General features: G+C 35.8%; 1 protein-coding gene across 3 annotated transcripts in view; it reads left to right on the top strand.

Moving 5' to 3' along the window:
* CERT1 (ceramide transporter 1) overlaps positions 1 to 17,118 on the top strand; it is a 65,589-nt gene that overhangs the window by 37,894 nt on the left and 10,577 nt on the right. For 2 of the 3 annotated variants that reach the window (XM_015848817.3, XM_085528172.1), the window contains exons 4-11: positions 778 to 885; positions 1,660 to 1,798; positions 2,666 to 2,749; positions 8,468 to 8,625; positions 11,593 to 11,685; positions 12,947 to 13,033; positions 14,732 to 14,824; positions 15,393 to 15,470. In XM_015848817.3, the coding sequence (XP_015704303.1) occupies positions 778 to 885; positions 1,660 to 1,798; positions 2,666 to 2,749; positions 8,468 to 8,625; positions 11,593 to 11,685; positions 12,947 to 13,033; positions 14,732 to 14,824; positions 15,393 to 15,470 (840 nt within the window). The remainder of the gene's footprint in view (positions 1 to 777; positions 886 to 1,659; positions 1,799 to 2,665; positions 2,750 to 8,467; positions 8,626 to 11,592; positions 11,686 to 12,946; positions 13,034 to 14,731; positions 14,825 to 15,392; positions 15,471 to 17,118) is intronic. The other variant, XM_015848818.3, reaches the window with a different exon arrangement.

The following is a 17,118-nucleotide window of genomic DNA, read 5'->3' as shown; positions in this document are numbered from 1 at the left end:
ATTTACATGAAGGCATGGAGAAACATTTTTCCTTCAGATCCTCAGTATCTGCTCTCATAGTTTTATCTGTGAAGAAATTCATGAAACTTGATATTTTTAATCATATTTTTGTGCCTTTTATTCAAGATGTAGTCTTTGTTTTTTGTAATATTCAACTATTTAAAACTTATTGTCTTCTCCCTTTTGTCTATGCAAATATTCTTTTCCAGTTACTTTGAGTTCAATACAAAGAGTATTGCTGAGGGAGTCTTGAACAAGAAAAATTATTGGCATTTATTATGTCTTCGCGATCTCTGCTCTTTTTTTTTTTTCTTCTAAGAATTAAAAATCACTGTTTCAGTAATGGGAAAAGTTTACTGAATCTGTGAGTTGTCTTCATATTGAACCATCTTAACTTTGCATAATTGTAGAGTACTGTACGTTTTTGTGAATGTTGTGTGAAAACTGCTTAATGGAGATCACAGATGTCAAAGTAATTGAAAGTTTCCATTTTTTGTACCCTTAAATACATAGTTTTTTGCACTTTGGGGGGATGCATAACAGGTTGCAGGTAGCTACTGTTTTTCGACATCATTATGATAACAAAGAAATTGATTCATATTAACTTCACAGATATTACTTCAACACGTTGAACTTGCAGGCACAATTTGAGTTAGGCTTCCAATACATACAGGCAAGAAAGAGGGTTTTAGAGGAAGTGATGTTAATTGCTTTTATGGCTTCTTCTCATATTTAAAACCTCACTTCTCTGGTTTTTGTGTGGTTTATGTTTTTTAGACTGAATCTGGCTATGGATCAGAATCAAGTTTACGCCGCCATGGCTCCATGGTATCTCTTGTTTCTGGAGCAAGTGGATATTCTGCAACATCCACCTCTTCGTTCAAGGTTAGTGAATAATGTTTCTTAATGTAGGTGTGTAAAAAAAAAAAAAAAAAAAAAAGATACTTAAGCAAATGAAAGAAGGATGTATTATATGAAGGTTCGTTCACACAACTAGGGGGAAGAATAGCAACTTTTTGTTTTACTGTGAAATTCTTTATGTGATGAAGAACAGATTACACAGGAAGCTTTCACATGTCTCTGAGCAGTTTTCCATTTTCAATTACAGTATCTTCTGATGGCAAGAGAAATCAAACCTGTTAGGAGGGTTCTGTGTACTCCTGGGAATATAGAGGCTTCTAAAGTAGAGGATATGCTTGTTCTGTGACTTAACAGATTTGATTGTTAATACCAATTGAAAAATGACTTTTCCAGTTTCTAGTGTCTAAAATGTTTAATATTTCTATTTGAATAGGCTGTACTTCTTGTGGGGGCAGAAGAGGGGCACTGCTAGAAAGGTGTGTCAAGATTAGTACAAAAACTAGAGCTGACTATTTTCAGGCAAATAGCTTGGGATTATGCAAAGCTGTTATTAGTAAGCTTTCTTGAATGCTCTGAAGTAGCAAGTGTATCAGAGAGGAAAAGTTGAGAAAATAATGAAGGAACACCTGTAGTTTCTTATAATCATGTTCTTTGAACATTAGCAGTATTTCATAGCTGTTGATACCTGAAAGGTCATTAGTGTATCTGAAAGATTTATTCTGTCTGCAGAAATTTTTTTCATTGAAATACTGTAGAGTATTTAGAAGCATTTGAAGTGTTTTTCTCTTGTGTTTTCAGAAGGGCCATAGCTTACGTGAGAAGCTTGCAGAAATGGAAACCTTTAGAGACATCTTGTGTAGACAAGTTGATACTTTACAGAAATATTTTGATGCCTGTGCAGATGCAGTGTCCAAAGATGAACTCCAGAGGGATAAAGGTAAAGTTGTTATTGGAAACAATGAACTCCTTAGAATCTAAATTTCTATACAGTAAGGAATGTTTCTGCTTAAGTAATTTTAACTATTTGCACTGCAGTAGTTGGAGTCCTTTAAAAACTGTTTAACTTTGCCCTTAACCTGTAGCTGACAAACTCACTGAAAAAAAAAAAAAAGATCTTTTAAGCGCTTGATGTTACACAACAATTTTTTACCCTTATGAGATGAAATTAAGTTAATTCACTAATGCAATGCTTAACATAGTTTTGGGGAAAAAAAAACAACATTGGGGTTTTAGTTTGATAGGAACAATATGTTCTTACACAAAGGCAAAACACGATGCCATATTATATGCTTCAGAGGTATCTTGGCTGAAGGTAGAATACTGTACAACATGAGTGTACGCTAGACATACTAGCAGATCCAGATGAGGATATCTAAGTATCTGAATAGTTTTTCTGAGTGCAGCATTTATATTTCTGAGGGGCATTTATATTTATCCTTGGGTTTGTTATCTCTCACTGTAAAAAGTCCTGAAACTTTTTTTAGTGAGAAAACGGTAGATACAAACAACTCCACTTTTACTTTACAAATTTTCTAGTGTAGAAGATTTCAATTGTTGCTCATTTGCTTAATCAGTTATGAAAGAATCTTCCTTTGGATGCTGACCAAAAATCTCATAATTATTCCTCGTAGTAATGTTGTGGTTCTGATGGGGATTAAAAAAAGGAAAAAAAGGCAGGAAGATCATGACTTCTTGTTTTTATTGTAGGAAAAAGCTCCTAGTTTTTTCTTATGCACTGAAGAACTGGGAAAGCTTTGTTTCTTCCCTAACATATTATCATATTATCTTTCTCTCCCTAATGCAGTGGTAGAAGATGATGAAGATGATTTCCCTACAATGCGTTCTGATGGGGATTTTTTACATAACAGTAACAGCAGTAGGGAAAAATGTGAGTATGCCTACACTTCACTAAAAATTCAATTGAATAGTATTATAAGCCTTATATGACTGATATTTATGCTTTTGTCTGAGAGGAGAGCTATAGGAATGGTTGTCTGAATTTGTTACAGGTTATTTAAAATCTGTCATTTTAAAATTGTCATTTGTTAGCTGTTTTTCATGATTGTCATGAGTTGAATTTAATTTAATTCACACAAATACTAATGGAAGCTTGTCAAGCTGATAATTCCTATTGTGTTCAAAGTCACTTCTACAAAATTCTGCTGGAACAGCTGTGTTGTTAAAATATTGGGAAGTAAGGGTTGTAACAGATAATCATTCTTTTTTCTTGTGACTGTTGTCAGCTTGTATGTTGTTTTTTTTTCAAGTTCTGTGGCTGCATTATGACTAAGTCAGTGTTGATACTGATTCTCCTTTCTCATAATTTTGCCACTTTTTAACTGTATTTTCCAATGATGTGATGAACAAAATCATGATTTTTTAAAAATTCTTATCTTAAAAGATCTCATAATAGTCGTCTTTCTCTATCCACGCAGTGAATGTGAAACTCATGCAAGCCCTTCTTTCTGAAAAATCTTCATACAGCTGGCCTGCCAGGAGTTGTATATGTGTTAAAAAATTATTTGCATTCTTTGTATACTTTCTATTGTTTCTTGACTGAAATTATTTTATTTATTACCTAGCATTTGTTCACTAGATGCTGACAGTTCAGGTTTTTACTAGATCTCTCTTTCAAAACAGCTGGAATCTTTAAAAGAGAATACTTAAGTGTTGTGGGTTTTTTCTCTTTCAAACTAAACACTTTAACAAAGAAATTAAAAATACATGGGCAAAGTAAGCCTTTTTTGTCTACTGTTTTCTTTATGATGAGCTACCCTTCCTGTGCATTGCAGCTTTCTTTGTTTTTGAGTACTTGTGATGTTTTCACACTAGTAGACTTCAGTAGCTCCGTCACACTGCTCTTTTACCCCTTCTCAAAAGAACAGGAGCTAAATATAATGCAGGCTTGTGGGTTGAGTTAAGGTGCAGTTTAATGAAAGGAAAAATAAAACAAGCAAAAGCCATGCAGAAGCAAAAGGAGGGATTGGTTATTGCATATGAGCATGGGATAGTCAGCCTTTCTTGGGAAGAAAGGACTCGAAATGCATAGCAGTTATGTGGGAAGATGGAGGCTATCATAATTGTAGCCTCCCCTGGACTTTTCCTTTTCCCAACTTTATTTCTGATTTTGATATCATACCAAAGGGGGTTCCAGACCATCAGTTTGGGCCATCTGTGCCAGTTGTGTCCCCTCTCCGCCTCTTGCTCACTGTTACTGACTTTGAGGGGCTGGAGAAGCAGCCTGCATACTGCTCAGCCATAGCCAGTGCATTCTAGCTACAGGCCAAGAGCACAGTACTGTTGCTGTGGGGAAAGTTAACTCTGCCCAAATAAGATGCTATGCAGTTGCTCTTTCTAGAATATTACTGAAACTGTAATGAGGGATGAGAAAGAGAGGAAATGGAAGGCACTTTAAACATACTTCCAGAATTAATAATACGAACAGATTTTTCAGTGATATAAAGTGCTTCCTCTGCTAAGGGCTAATTACAGTGCTGGCATCACAGGTTAAGTAGAGTACAACTTTGAAATTCATGAATAAATCTTTTGTGCTTCTTGTCAGCAAATATAAGCAAGTTTGCAATATTGGCCTGTAAGCACATCTAGCAGTTTCACCAACTTTCTATATAGAGTCTACATTTTTAAGGACTTCTAAATCACAAAAACAAATTCCAGAGAAGTGAGAAGTTTTTTTCTTAAGCATTAGTGAGCACTTAATTTCATGTCATGATTCATTTTGAAAGAGGTATTTGTCAAACTTAATTTTTGTAGGATGGTGTAGGAGTTTCAGCTTATTCTACCTTTAGAACATTTTTTTGTATCTGAATTACTCTGATATATATCCTGTACATGCACACCTAGTATGTGAAATTTCATCTGGAAGGTACATATTTTTAGTGCATCAGGTCATGTTACAAATTTTAAAAGGAATGTGATGTCCTTTATCATTGTTTTAGAGGAATTTGAAGTAACGTATCTATATACATCTTGAAAAAAAATCTTCATTAAGCTTTTGGGAATTTCTCTGTTAAGGCATTGTTAGGTATCATGGATACGTTCACATATAACCTCATTTACTGTAGGTTACTATTTCTGCAACCATTTGCTTTTTGTAGAACCTGTAATTACAGTTTTTATGATTCCTGTTTCTGTTACATTTACTTCCCATCAATTCTGTTAACAACCGATTTTCATTCTACTTTTTTCAATACCTGTTTGATTTATAATGGGTAAAATGCATTAAAAATTTCATGCCATCATAGAATATCCTGGGTTGAAAGGGACCCACAGGAATCAAGTCCAACTTAGGTCTTCACATAGGATCTCTAGTTCTCCAATCTCAAACCATTACGTTTATAATTTGTTTTAGGGAACTGTGTTCTCATTGTCTCTGAAATTTCCATTCTGCACCTTTCCTGAGTAGGGAGGAGAAAGTTAGCATGACTGTAGAGATTTGTATGCTGCTACAAAGATACCATGTTTGAACAGGGATTTTTTTTTTTCTGTTTCCTAAGAACCTTTAATGAAGAGCTAGACCATGATGAAGGTATACAGATTTATTGTTCATTTTCCAATTGAAAAATCTGGTAATTGAAGCAGTGGTCATTTATATCAAGGTACCAAGGAGTGCCTGACTGATGTGTATTTACCAGTTGGAATCTTACAGTCTAGGAATTTAAGAGTCCTGATTGAAAAGTGTTCCCATCTGTCTGCTTGGGAAAATGAGTGGATTTGGGCTTAATTTAAATAAGAGTGGGTGAAACCCACTGTGGGAACCTCTTTAAAGGCAGAAGAAAGAACTACATAGATGAAGGAGATAACCTAATATAAAATACAGTGGGACTTGCGGTGAATATTCACCAGCATTGCTGAAATAATGAGGTTTTCCTCTAAGAATAACTGATCTATTAATCCTACTGCCATCCACAGAAGATCAACAATAGGTATCACGTAATAAACGGGTAATATTCCCACCCATTTCTTTTTCATGTCATATTAGTATAGTGTTATAAGTGGTAGAAGTGGCATAAAATGGAAGAGAAAAAGGAACTTTGTACTTACTGTCTTCTATAAATAATCTTCCATTTCACTGGAAAATTGATTTTACCAAACAGGTTATGTTTTAGACTTATGGGGAAGGGTTGAAAGCCGTATCTTAGGAACAAGATGTGAAAACTCATTGCACCTCTACTCTTTTAGGATCAGAACAGCTAAAGAGCATGGTATTTAAAATAAAATAAATTATATATTTAAAAAAACAAAACAAAACAAAAAAACCACAACACATTATCATGAAAGGAAGGAGAAAATGATTCAGAAGCAAAGCAAAATGCTTGAGAGACAGGATAATTAAGAAGGAATCACTTGACTCCAAATGTTGAAATTGAATTCAGAGTAGGCAAAAAAATCATAGTAGATCTGTTTTTCAGTTGACTGCAGCTTGATTAGAAGGCTAGAAGAGCAGATCCAGTAAGAAAAATTTTACTGTTATCCTTTAACTTGAACCTGTAGGTGTTCTGATGGAAGATTTCAACTTGAAACACCAGATCCTGTAGCTGATGTAGGAAAGAAGTGTTAAGAAGGAATCAGGAAGATGTTCAGCTTTTCCAGATAGAAAATCTGACAAAGATTGTTAAAATTCTGAAGCTTAACTGTTCCTGAGCTGGGACTTGTGGTCATCTTCAGACAAATGTCACCTGAGGGGTACCCCCATAGACAGTAGTGAATCACTTGAGCAATCCTCTCCTTACAGAAATAAGCTTTGCAGCATTCTACAGATTCATTTTTGTTCAGTGTTTTGTACAGTGGATGAAATGGCTGACTTTGAATGAAATTTCAAGCAGCTTACATACCGCTGCTTCTTTGAGACTAGTCGCTGAATAAGGACTTAAAATACGTGGTAACCAAAACTGTATCGAAGTATTAATGAGATGTAGCTGAGACTTCAGCAGAAGTTGACTTTGTTCCAAGAAATGAGTCTTTGTTGCTGCATTCCCCTCACACACTGCAGCAGAGATTTGTCTGAAATAACTACATTGCAGCTGGTGGATGTTTCTTCAGCATGTCTAGCAGTATTATGTACTGAATTAAAAAACAGGTCTATAAAGCAGCGCATCACTGCTGGTGGGCCTGCAGGTGAACGTGCTGTACACCAGCAAAACAAATTAGTGGTATTGCAGTTCTCAAAGAAAAATGCAGTTTTTGTGTGAAGCTGTTGTTTAATTTTCATTATTTGCAGTGGATCCACTGTGTTGCCTCCTTGCCAGCTTATACCACTTTTAGTCTTAGCCTCCTCCGTGTTCCCTCTGCAGCTGTTAGGGGGAGGGAAATCTCATTTGCTTCTTGTTATTTCTGAAACATAATTTTTTTCTTTCCAGCCCCTATCATCTTCATCTGTTAGGGAGTATTCTTCATTAATATGGAATAATAAAAAAAAAAGCTGTGTTTTACCATACCATGTATGCTTCTTGGGGAAATTGAAGAAATGTATGGTCTGTAATTGTGTTATTAAAAAAAACCAAACAAGAAAAAAAAAAAGAAAAACATAGTTTGCTTCCTAGTCAAAGAAGAGCATATAAAGCCTCTGGAGACTTACACCACTGCTTAAGACCATGTGATGTTTGCTTTTTGTTCCCCAAGTGCCAACAGTGTTCTACCATCAGAGAACAGCAATTGCAGTTCCCCTCTCTGTAAGAACACAGCTTCTTGAAAGCTCTGCTTTATCAGTGCAGGCAGTTATTGGATAAACTTAACATAGATGTTTATTTCAGCTTTTTAAACTGCAACAATGGCACCAAAACCAAAGAAAATCAAATAAAAATGCATTATCCAGCTGGGTGATAAGTCACACTAGTTGTAACCACGGTATAGCAGGAGGTACTTTAGCTTGCTGAGCGCAGTCTTCAACATGGGTTTACTTCTGCTTCCTAATACTTTATGGCATTAATGTATGGTGTTTAATTTGATGTTCTGTCAACCTATATGTGAGTTTGACATATAATAGGTGTTTTTTTGTCACACATTTTAAGTGATTTAAATAGCCTTAGCAACAGATGGCTTGGTTGACAGCATGAAGTAGTTGTTGGAATTGCAAAACCCACAATACTTGGATAATTCTGCACATTTGATACTTTGATATATCATACCTTTTTACCTTGTGGATTTAAAGTGTATAATTACTGGCTTAGAGCAACTTTGAATATGACATTTTGGCTTTGATTGCATTTTTTAATTGTTCCTTTCTCAGTACTGAATTAGGTATGTTGAGGTTTCTCTGTCTTAGGCCTCACTTCAAGCTCTCAAACTGCTATTGTTACAAAGTATTGCCACTCCCTCCACCTACATCATTTGCACAGCGCAGAGTAATACAGCATTACAAGCTGACTTGAAATAGAGTATAGCAAGATGAAGCTGAAGGGGCGCATTCTTCCTTTTGAATTTCTTTCCTTACCCTGTGGATAGCTGCAATTGATTAGCACATTTGATTTTTGTTTCTAAATCAGCTTTCAAGCCAATATATTGAAATAATTGTAATATAAACCATGCTTTTAAGATACTCACTTGAATTAAAGGCAGCTGTCAGTGAATGGTTTGTGTTTGTTTTCAGTATTTCCACATGTGACACCCAAAGGAATTAATGGCATAGACTTTAAAGGAGAAGCTATAACTTTCAAAGCAACAACTGCTGGAATCCTTGCTACACTATCTCACTGCATTGAACTCATGGTAAAACGTGAAGAAAGCTGGCAAAAAAGGCTAGATAAGGTAAGATCATTTTCCTTTCACTTTGGCTTACCAAAAAAGTTTCTTCAGTTTAAAATTTCAGCAACTGTTTTTAACCTTCTTAGTTCAGGCTTTTTTTTTTCCTTGTTATCTGCAGCACTTGCTAATCTTAGGCGTTTTCATTATTTAATAGTCCTATAAAATGTTAAAACCTCATCTTGACTGTTGCTGATATAGTAGCATTCATCGTGTACTTTTTTTTATGCACTTTTTCAACTAGGATTCCTATATTATTTTTTAAACTCGAAAAGGAACCTGACAGCACTAATATAATATAAGTTATTGCTTACAGCCTTCTAAAGGAGAACTAAATATTCTATCCATGCAGTATCCAGAATGATGTGCAAATCCAAAATGCTTAGTTGTGAAATGCTAACAGTGCTGAGAACAACCTGTTCTTTAAAGATTTAACTGTAAAGATCTCTTTAAAGGGATCAGTGTTTATTTCACTTTTAAGTAGAAAACATGACTTAAACTAGTTGATTAATATTTTTAAAATTAGTGATGTTAACCTGTTTTTCTGATGACAATGATTGCTCATGCTAATCCTGCACAACCACTATAGCAACTCAAAATGCACAATCTCTTCTTCAGATGAGATATCTTGGAAGCGTGTCTGGGATGTATTTCAGGCTTTGCCTTCCACAGTCTTGCCAGCCTACCATTATTGGCTGGTGTTCTGTGCCATTGTTGTTTCTTGTTTTTTAATTTAGCATGTTTACATATGGCATATATCACATCAAGTCTTACTTTGTATATTTTAGTGGTACGTGATTCAAATAATAAAGGCATTCAGATAAAATATATCTGCACTTAAGTAATTCAGTTGCCTCCAGCTCTTTGTCTGTATGTCAGAGGCCTGGACTTATCTATCTCAGACAGTACTCAATTTGGTATTGATTCATTTGAGTAGTTGGAGGAATTGTAGCAGATCCAAGGCTTGAAATTCATTAATGAGATCACAGAATAACTCAGATTGGACTGGAGATCTACTGAGGTCTCTTCCAACCTCCTGCTCAAAGCAAGGAGAGTCTGAAATTAGACCAAGGTGGTCAGGGCTTTATTATATCTGGTTTCAAGTCTTCAGAGATGGAGACTGCATGATATTTCTGAGCAGAATGTTCTACACACCTGTCATTACAGTGAAATTTACAATGCTATAGTGAAAGTCTTTATATCCAGTCAGAAATATTTCAGTATCTACCCTTTTTTTTTTTTCCATCCTTGTACCAGAGTCTGGCTCTGTTTTCTTGATGATCTCCCAAAACAGTAACTTCAGTAACTTTTTTTCTCTTGACTGAACAGACAGATTTATTAGAATTTTCTTAGAGCATGGATGAAATATTTTCTTGTCCAGAGTTCTGTGTATTTTAATATGGAATAGTCTGTTAACATAGGAGATAGTTTAATCCGTTATTAGTTACTAGACTTAACTTTAAAGCACTTTTTAAGCTACAAATGGTTAACAAAACTGAATTTCCCTTTAGTTCTAATATTACTGGTATGCCTTATGCATATTAACTCACATATCATAAGTACATATATATTTGAAAGGGGGTCATGATCTTATTTGAACTTGGTTTTCCAGAAATTAAATAGGAAAGACTTATCAAAACCTAAAGATTTTAAGGTTCCTTGTATTGTGAGCTTGCTGGCCCTGAGTATTGTGGGAGTAGTGGGAAATCTGGTCTAGAGTAGAATCCTTAATGGGCCACTGTTCCTGTCAAAAATGATCTGCACCAGCCTCGGCTTTCCATAGGCCGTAGTTTCTAAAGTTTAATATCTATCTGCTCCAGTGTGTGGGGGGTCCTCTATGGGCTGCACTATGGATGTGTGTCCTGCCATCAAGAACCACCTCTTCCTCCTCACATTCCTTCTGCTGTTTCTCACTTTTTGTTCCATTCTTCTCTCTCCAACTGATGTTTTTCTGATTTATTTATTTATTTATTTTTCCCCCCAGAAGTGTCACTTACATGGCTTAACTGCATCCTACAGGGAGCCTGTTTTGGAACTGTCTGGACCTAGCAGTGTCTGACAGGAGCCCTGACCTGCTCCCATAGAGGGCCCTTTGCATCCTCCCTAGTTGAAATGTCTTGATATCTACACTCTGCACAATAATTTTTTGTCTTTTTACTACATAACTTTAGTGGCTCAACATAGTTTGTAGAAGCATCTTATAAAAGATATGGATCTGACTTAAAAGCATTGTATTATTATCAGATGAATGTCTTCTGAAACAGTAGTAAATATTGTGAGATGAAGTTCAGCTTACTTTTTCATATACATTAAAGGGGAAAATTTGCAGAGGAAATGCTAGGCTTAATCTGATTCCAGCATCACTACTTCTTTATTCAAAATATGTAACGTGGATATAATTAGTGGCTTTAATACAGTCATACACCTGTTATGAGAGAATGATGTTGAATTGTTAATCTCTGCTTGGAATTCATGAAATGACTCACTTGGATCCTGTGTCAACTAACTGTACAGATAGAAGCTTACATGCAGTGACTCATGAGTATCTCACTATATTCAACCAGCCAGCACTTTACCAGTTTTTACCCTTCACCCTTTGCCATCACTGCCTGAGCAACGGCAAAGAGCAATTCAAATAGTTCAGTCACTTAGCAGGTCTGACCATCAGTGAACCATTTATAGTTATATTTAAGCTAGAAATTGATTTTTGGTTGCTGATATAGTAATTTCTTGCACATAACTCATTACAAAAAAAAAAAAAAAGAAAAAGGGGTTTGTCAAGGTAGTTAACTTCCCAAGTTTTGTAGGGGTGTATGTGAATGCACACAGTATGTGCATGCAAATAAAATGAGAAAACCAATGGCTCTGGAAACCTTGGGGAAAAAAGCTATACTGATCATTCTATTTGTTGGCATGTGTACTATAATCAACCAGTTCATACCTTCGGCATCAAAAGATCATGTCATTTTGCAGGAGGTAGAAAAAAGGAGAAGAACAGAAGAAGCGTATAAAAATGCTGTAACAGAACTGAAGAAAAAGTCCCATTTTGGAGGGCCAGACTATGAGGTACAGTTTTGCTTTCATTATTCTTTTAAATGCCAAGAGTTTATATTAAACAATTGCACGTATAAATCAAGGTGATTGGCTTGTGCAAGAACGTTCATGTCACTTCAGTTCTTCCAACTTGAAAACTGAAAACTGGATGACAAATTTCTATCCTTAGTTGTGTTTTTTTTTAATGAAATCCAGCCTTCATTTTGTCTTTCCTGTGTCTAGAATAATTCATTTACTGATATTTCTGGTGATTTTTCGGTTTTTTTCATATATTTGCTACTGTTTGTGAGGAGTAGTTATAGTTTTCCTTTCTAATAGGTAAACTTTGTAGGCATGTAATACAAATACAGAAGTGCTAAAGGCAGAGACAGTTCTAGAATCTGAAGTTCAACTAAAATCAATTTTTAACTTGTCTCTGTTACTTCAAATGTGATAATAAATGCAGTGATTTAAGATTCTGCTTAGGCTGTTACATTGTGTATTTCAGCAGCTTCCTTCTCAGATATTTACTCAAAGTCTACAATGTCTAAACCACCTTATGAAAAGTAATACAAGCCAATGCACCTATAGTGCCGTTTGTGTGATTTATTTTTTTTAAAGAACTTGACCCCTGTGCAGGTGTTAATGAAATGAAAACCTGAGAAATAGTATCTATATGATAAGATACTCAATAGATATTTGAACGCTACTGCTTCTCTCAGGTATTCACTTTAGCATTTTAAGCCTAGTTTTCTTAAATTATCACTGTAAGTCTTAAACTTGGGCTTTCAGTACTCAGTTCTACTTGCTTCTTTATGCTAAGCTATTCTTTCCAAGAATTCTCAAGTAAATGATCCCCAGTATTTTGTTTTGTCTTTTTTTTTTTTTTTTATCTGAAATCTACCCCAAGGCACTGGAATGCTCAGAAGTAGCCTAACTGTGCAATTATGTTAATATGCTTACTTTTGTCACATTGTAAAGATGAAATGTATGTTAATTAAAGCTTAAATGTGATGTCAAAGTATGTTGATGTTTCCTCAGCTTCCTGTTTGTTTTTAACCTTGTTTACATAACTACCCCCCTGCATTATAGCTGGAGGGAGTAACTTTGTTTAACAAGCAGTGTTTTCAGATGAATTGTAGTCTAAGAATATTGGTAAAAATACTGAAGTCTTTGAAAGAGTTTCATTCTGTCAGTTATATACATAGTACATGCATATACTTCTAAAATTAAACTTAAATGGAGCTCTCATGTCTCCAACGTTTTCAACTAGTTTTTGTTTCTTATACTTTAGGAGGGTCCTAATAGTCTGATTAATGAAGAAGAATTCTTTGATGCTGTTGAAGCTGCTCTTGATAGACAGGATAAAATGGAAGAACAGGTACTGATGCTTGAAAAATGTGTTAATGATGGGCACTTTGTGGAAAGCTTCAGTGACCTGTGCTCATTCCTTGTGTGCATCTCCTGACACCTGGAAGTAGAATTCACTTCTTGGTATTTATACAGTTAAATACTGTTGTTTAACATGAATTTTGAGAAGGAGATTTCACAGCTTACGTGGATTACAGTGCAAATGTTAACCCAATAAAATCTCTTGTTTCTAATTCTTACATTTCTTAGAATTCTGTATAAAACTTATTTGTAACAGATACATGTGCAAATAAGAATACCAAACGCTACAGGTATTTGTCAAATCCTCATTACTGCCCTGAAGTTTGTTTTGATAATAACAGTGGCAAGGATCAAACAGGGATAAGATGCATTAAGTATAAGGTTGCTTTGAAAGTAATGCTTCCTATATTTATTTCCATGGAAACTATAACAAATACAAAGGGCACAGTAACACTATTTGGCAGAGCAAATTCTCAGCTACAAAACACTATTTTTCAGCATGGTCACCACCATTAGCTGTGTGTTTTTGCCAGTGATGAAAAAGAGCCTGCATGTTGCTCTTCTAAAAATTCTGTGCCAGTAGAGGTGACCTGCTGTTTTCACAACTGCTGTCATGGTTTAATTCCAGGAAAATGTTGCCCATGAGGACTGTCTTTCAGCAGCCCAAACAGATGGAAGCCAAAAAGCATAAAGCCAGACTGCAGTGTATGTGGTAGGATGGTCTAGCCAAGATGGGCAGTGTGATCCATGGTCCTTAGACTGACACATGGGGCCTGGTGCTACCGTGCTGCAAGAGGAAGGTTGTTTTTTTCCACTGGCCTTATTCTGGAGGTTTGAACCTTCAGCTTAGTCAGTGTCAGAGCTGATGGTTTGTCTGAATCCCAGGAAATAAAGAAGAATCACTCTTTTTCTATCCCAAAAGACAGTGCACATCACTTTACCCACTGAGAGCTGCATCTTGAACATTTTGTTCTGTGGGGAATTCGTATGTTGCTGCTGCCCAGACTGCTGCATCAATGAATGTGTCAGTGGGTACAATTTTTTCCTCATAGATGAGGAATTCAGTTACGCACCTTTGCTTGTCAGTCTGCCCCTCTGCTTTCATCTGTGGAACAGCGACAAAATTGTAACACAATGTCTGCAGGTACTGCCATGCCAGCACCCAACTCTGACATCATGGGCCAGCGTCATAAAGTAGAAGCATTACTTTTTAAGCAGCCTTTGTATATAGAATATGAGAACGTGAAGTAGTGTATAAAATGAGAGGGAATAACTGTGTGGTGTGTCCTTTGTCATAGAATTGTTAAGCTGCATGAAAACAGTGAGAATAATGGCTTGGTTAAGGACTGTAAGTCTTCTTGGTAGACGTTCTGTACTCAGCAGAATCTAAGCGCACTGCAGTCTCTTAGCAGAGACTAAAAGTTTTGGGTGATTATTACTATTATATTGATGCAACAGCCTCAATGGTACTATTTTCCTTAATCTGGAAACACACCTCGAAGTATAGATGAAGTGAATATTTCATTCACCTAGAAGACCATCAGGATGCCAACTTAAGGCCTGTCATGAATGGCGTTAGTTCCTATTTTAATGCAGTAGCCATTATGTAGACTGAGGATGACTCGCTCTTTTTAATAGTACACTTAGTAGCAACTAACTACCAGTAATTTAGCCTATTTTGTTGCAGTCTCAAAGTGAAAAGGTCAGATTGCACTGGCCAACATCCTTACCTTCTGGAGATGCATATTCTGCTGTGGGGACTCATCGATTTGTCCAAAAGGTAAAATATTTCCTATAGTTTCCACAGAACAATGGCTGATATGTGATGTTTCTATATAATTTGTATGGGTAGACAAGAATGATTTTCTTTTTCTAAGTGTTTCTAGTAACTTTTCATGGTTTATTCATATTCAGTGTAAGCAGTTGGAAATGAAGGAAGGCTGTTTTCTCTTGGTTCAAAAAACACTGCTGTGAGTGTTCATTCAGAATACTCTTAACTTCTTTCAGGAATATCAGTGATAGTAAAGGAGACAGACAAATTATTAACCTCAGTTTTTAGGGTTTCTTCACCAAAATTGATTGAATTCATTAAAATTCTTTAAAGTCACTTGGATCACGATCGGTGGACTTTCATTTTAATGTTACTGGAAACACTGTGCTCCTCTCATGGCTACACTGGGAGCATAATGCATAATAGGTGCATGAAATCAGCATTTGCTGCTGTGCTTGCTGCTTATGGTGCTTTTGTTTTCCTTTTCTTCATTATCTTGTGCTTGCAAGTTGGTACTGAATGCTCTGTTGTGCCTTTGTTCTGATTACTTGGTTTTTTCTTTGTCTGTCTCTGGTAGCCCTATAGTCGCTCTTCCTCCATGTCTTCCATTGATCTAGTCAGTGCCTCTGATGATGTTCACAGATTCAGCGCCCAGGTACTGTATTTATGTGTAGAGTGGGGGTTACATACTTTGCTATATTTCATCTTCTTCTCTAGAACCTGCATTTTTGTTACATAAATCACTGCTTGCTTTAAACTAGTACATTGAGACAAACAAAGGAGTTCTCTATTAGTAGACTAAGTGGTTGTCTTTTTACATTCTGCTTGCATGCATATCACTCCTGCAGAGGCCCAAACCTTGTGAAACTGTTGGATTGATTTCAGTAGCTTTAATGAAAATGCATACAACCTGAACTTTCTGCATTCCTGATTTTTGTGACAGTAAAGTGTGGGATGGAGATGGTCTTTGCTTCAAATTGATTTTCTTATTTTTAAACTAAGAATGTAACTTTTTTAACACTTGTCACTTGTAGTGATGTTAAGGTGGTAATGCTGATCTTTAAAATTCACTATTTTTAACCTCTACAACTTGATTTATTACTGAAAGGTTATGAAGTATTTTGTCAATAAGGTTGTGGATATGAACGGGTTCTTTTGTTTATTGAAAGCTTTCAATATATTCACTGATTCTTCAGAAAGTAACTCTGACTTCCTAAATATGTAAATGTACTTACTAGTAATGTACAAAATTACTTTGGATGCTTGCTCTGAAAGTCATAGTTTAAAGTTGGGTTAACTGAGTGACATCATGTGTTTGCCCTCTAATCTCAAAAAAAATGTTGTTCAAACATGACATTCATGCTGCTAGCTTTCTTCTACTGTAAGCCACATCTTCCTGTGAACCAGAGCAGGAATTCCTTCAAGGATGTGTTACTTTATCTTTTTTAAATCACTGTTTAATATTGCAAATAAACTGTTTCGTTTTTTAAATAGAAGGGATGGATTTTCTTTTAACAAAGCCTAGAATCGTGCCACCTGCATAAAGTACTGCAGGCTTTGTGATCAATAAGTTTATTATGTCATAAGCCATTGTTACACAGCGAAATAATAATACATGTCAAAATAATATTAATGACATGAATCCAGACCCAAGTGTAATCAATGGCAAAAGAGGGAGCATAGACAGCAAAAAAGGTTCTACACAACAGAACTATGAGAACATGCACAGCAATGCTTATAATAAATTTGTTTTGAGATGCTCTGGTCAGATCTGTTATTTAAACCCTTCAAGCCCCACGTTGGGTGCCAAAAGGAACTGTTGTTTAACCTGTCAGGCAGTTCGGTGCCACACAGGTGGGTTGGGAGAGAGGCTTGGAAAAAAGGCAAAACTTATCATAGAGATAGACAGCTTTAAAGGACATTTTTGTCTTTTATACCAGCAGTAACAGTTGTGTATCCATATGGTGAACCTCGATAGCAGAGATCTAATGTGGTGGAAAAATAAAGCATTTAAAAGCAAACCTGAGGTTGACCAGGTCTGTATCAAAATAACACCAATTAAAAATGATAGCCAGATGGATTTGTTTGTGGCTGCTGCATGGATTTTATGAAGTAGAAGTTATGTATCTTAGGATGTGGTGTTAAGTTAAATATCTCTCTGCAGAAAGGGTGATCATGCCAGTTTACAGAGATGTTCCCCACCATTAATACCTCAGTATATTTTCCCTGGACCAAATTTGTGCCAGACTAACAAACCAGTTTGTCTTCTCTGGAGTTTCACTGCTAGCAAACAAATAGGTGAA

Source organism: Coturnix japonica, chromosome Z (genome assembly GCF_054131305.1).
Source record: "Coturnix japonica strain WE chromosome Z, WE-NBRP24, whole genome shotgun sequence".
Classification (NCBI taxonomy): Eukaryota; Metazoa; Chordata; class Aves; order Galliformes; family Phasianidae; genus Coturnix; species Coturnix japonica.
The sequence above is the reverse complement of the archived record's forward strand: the minus strand, read 5'-3'. Positions and strand labels throughout refer to the sequence as shown.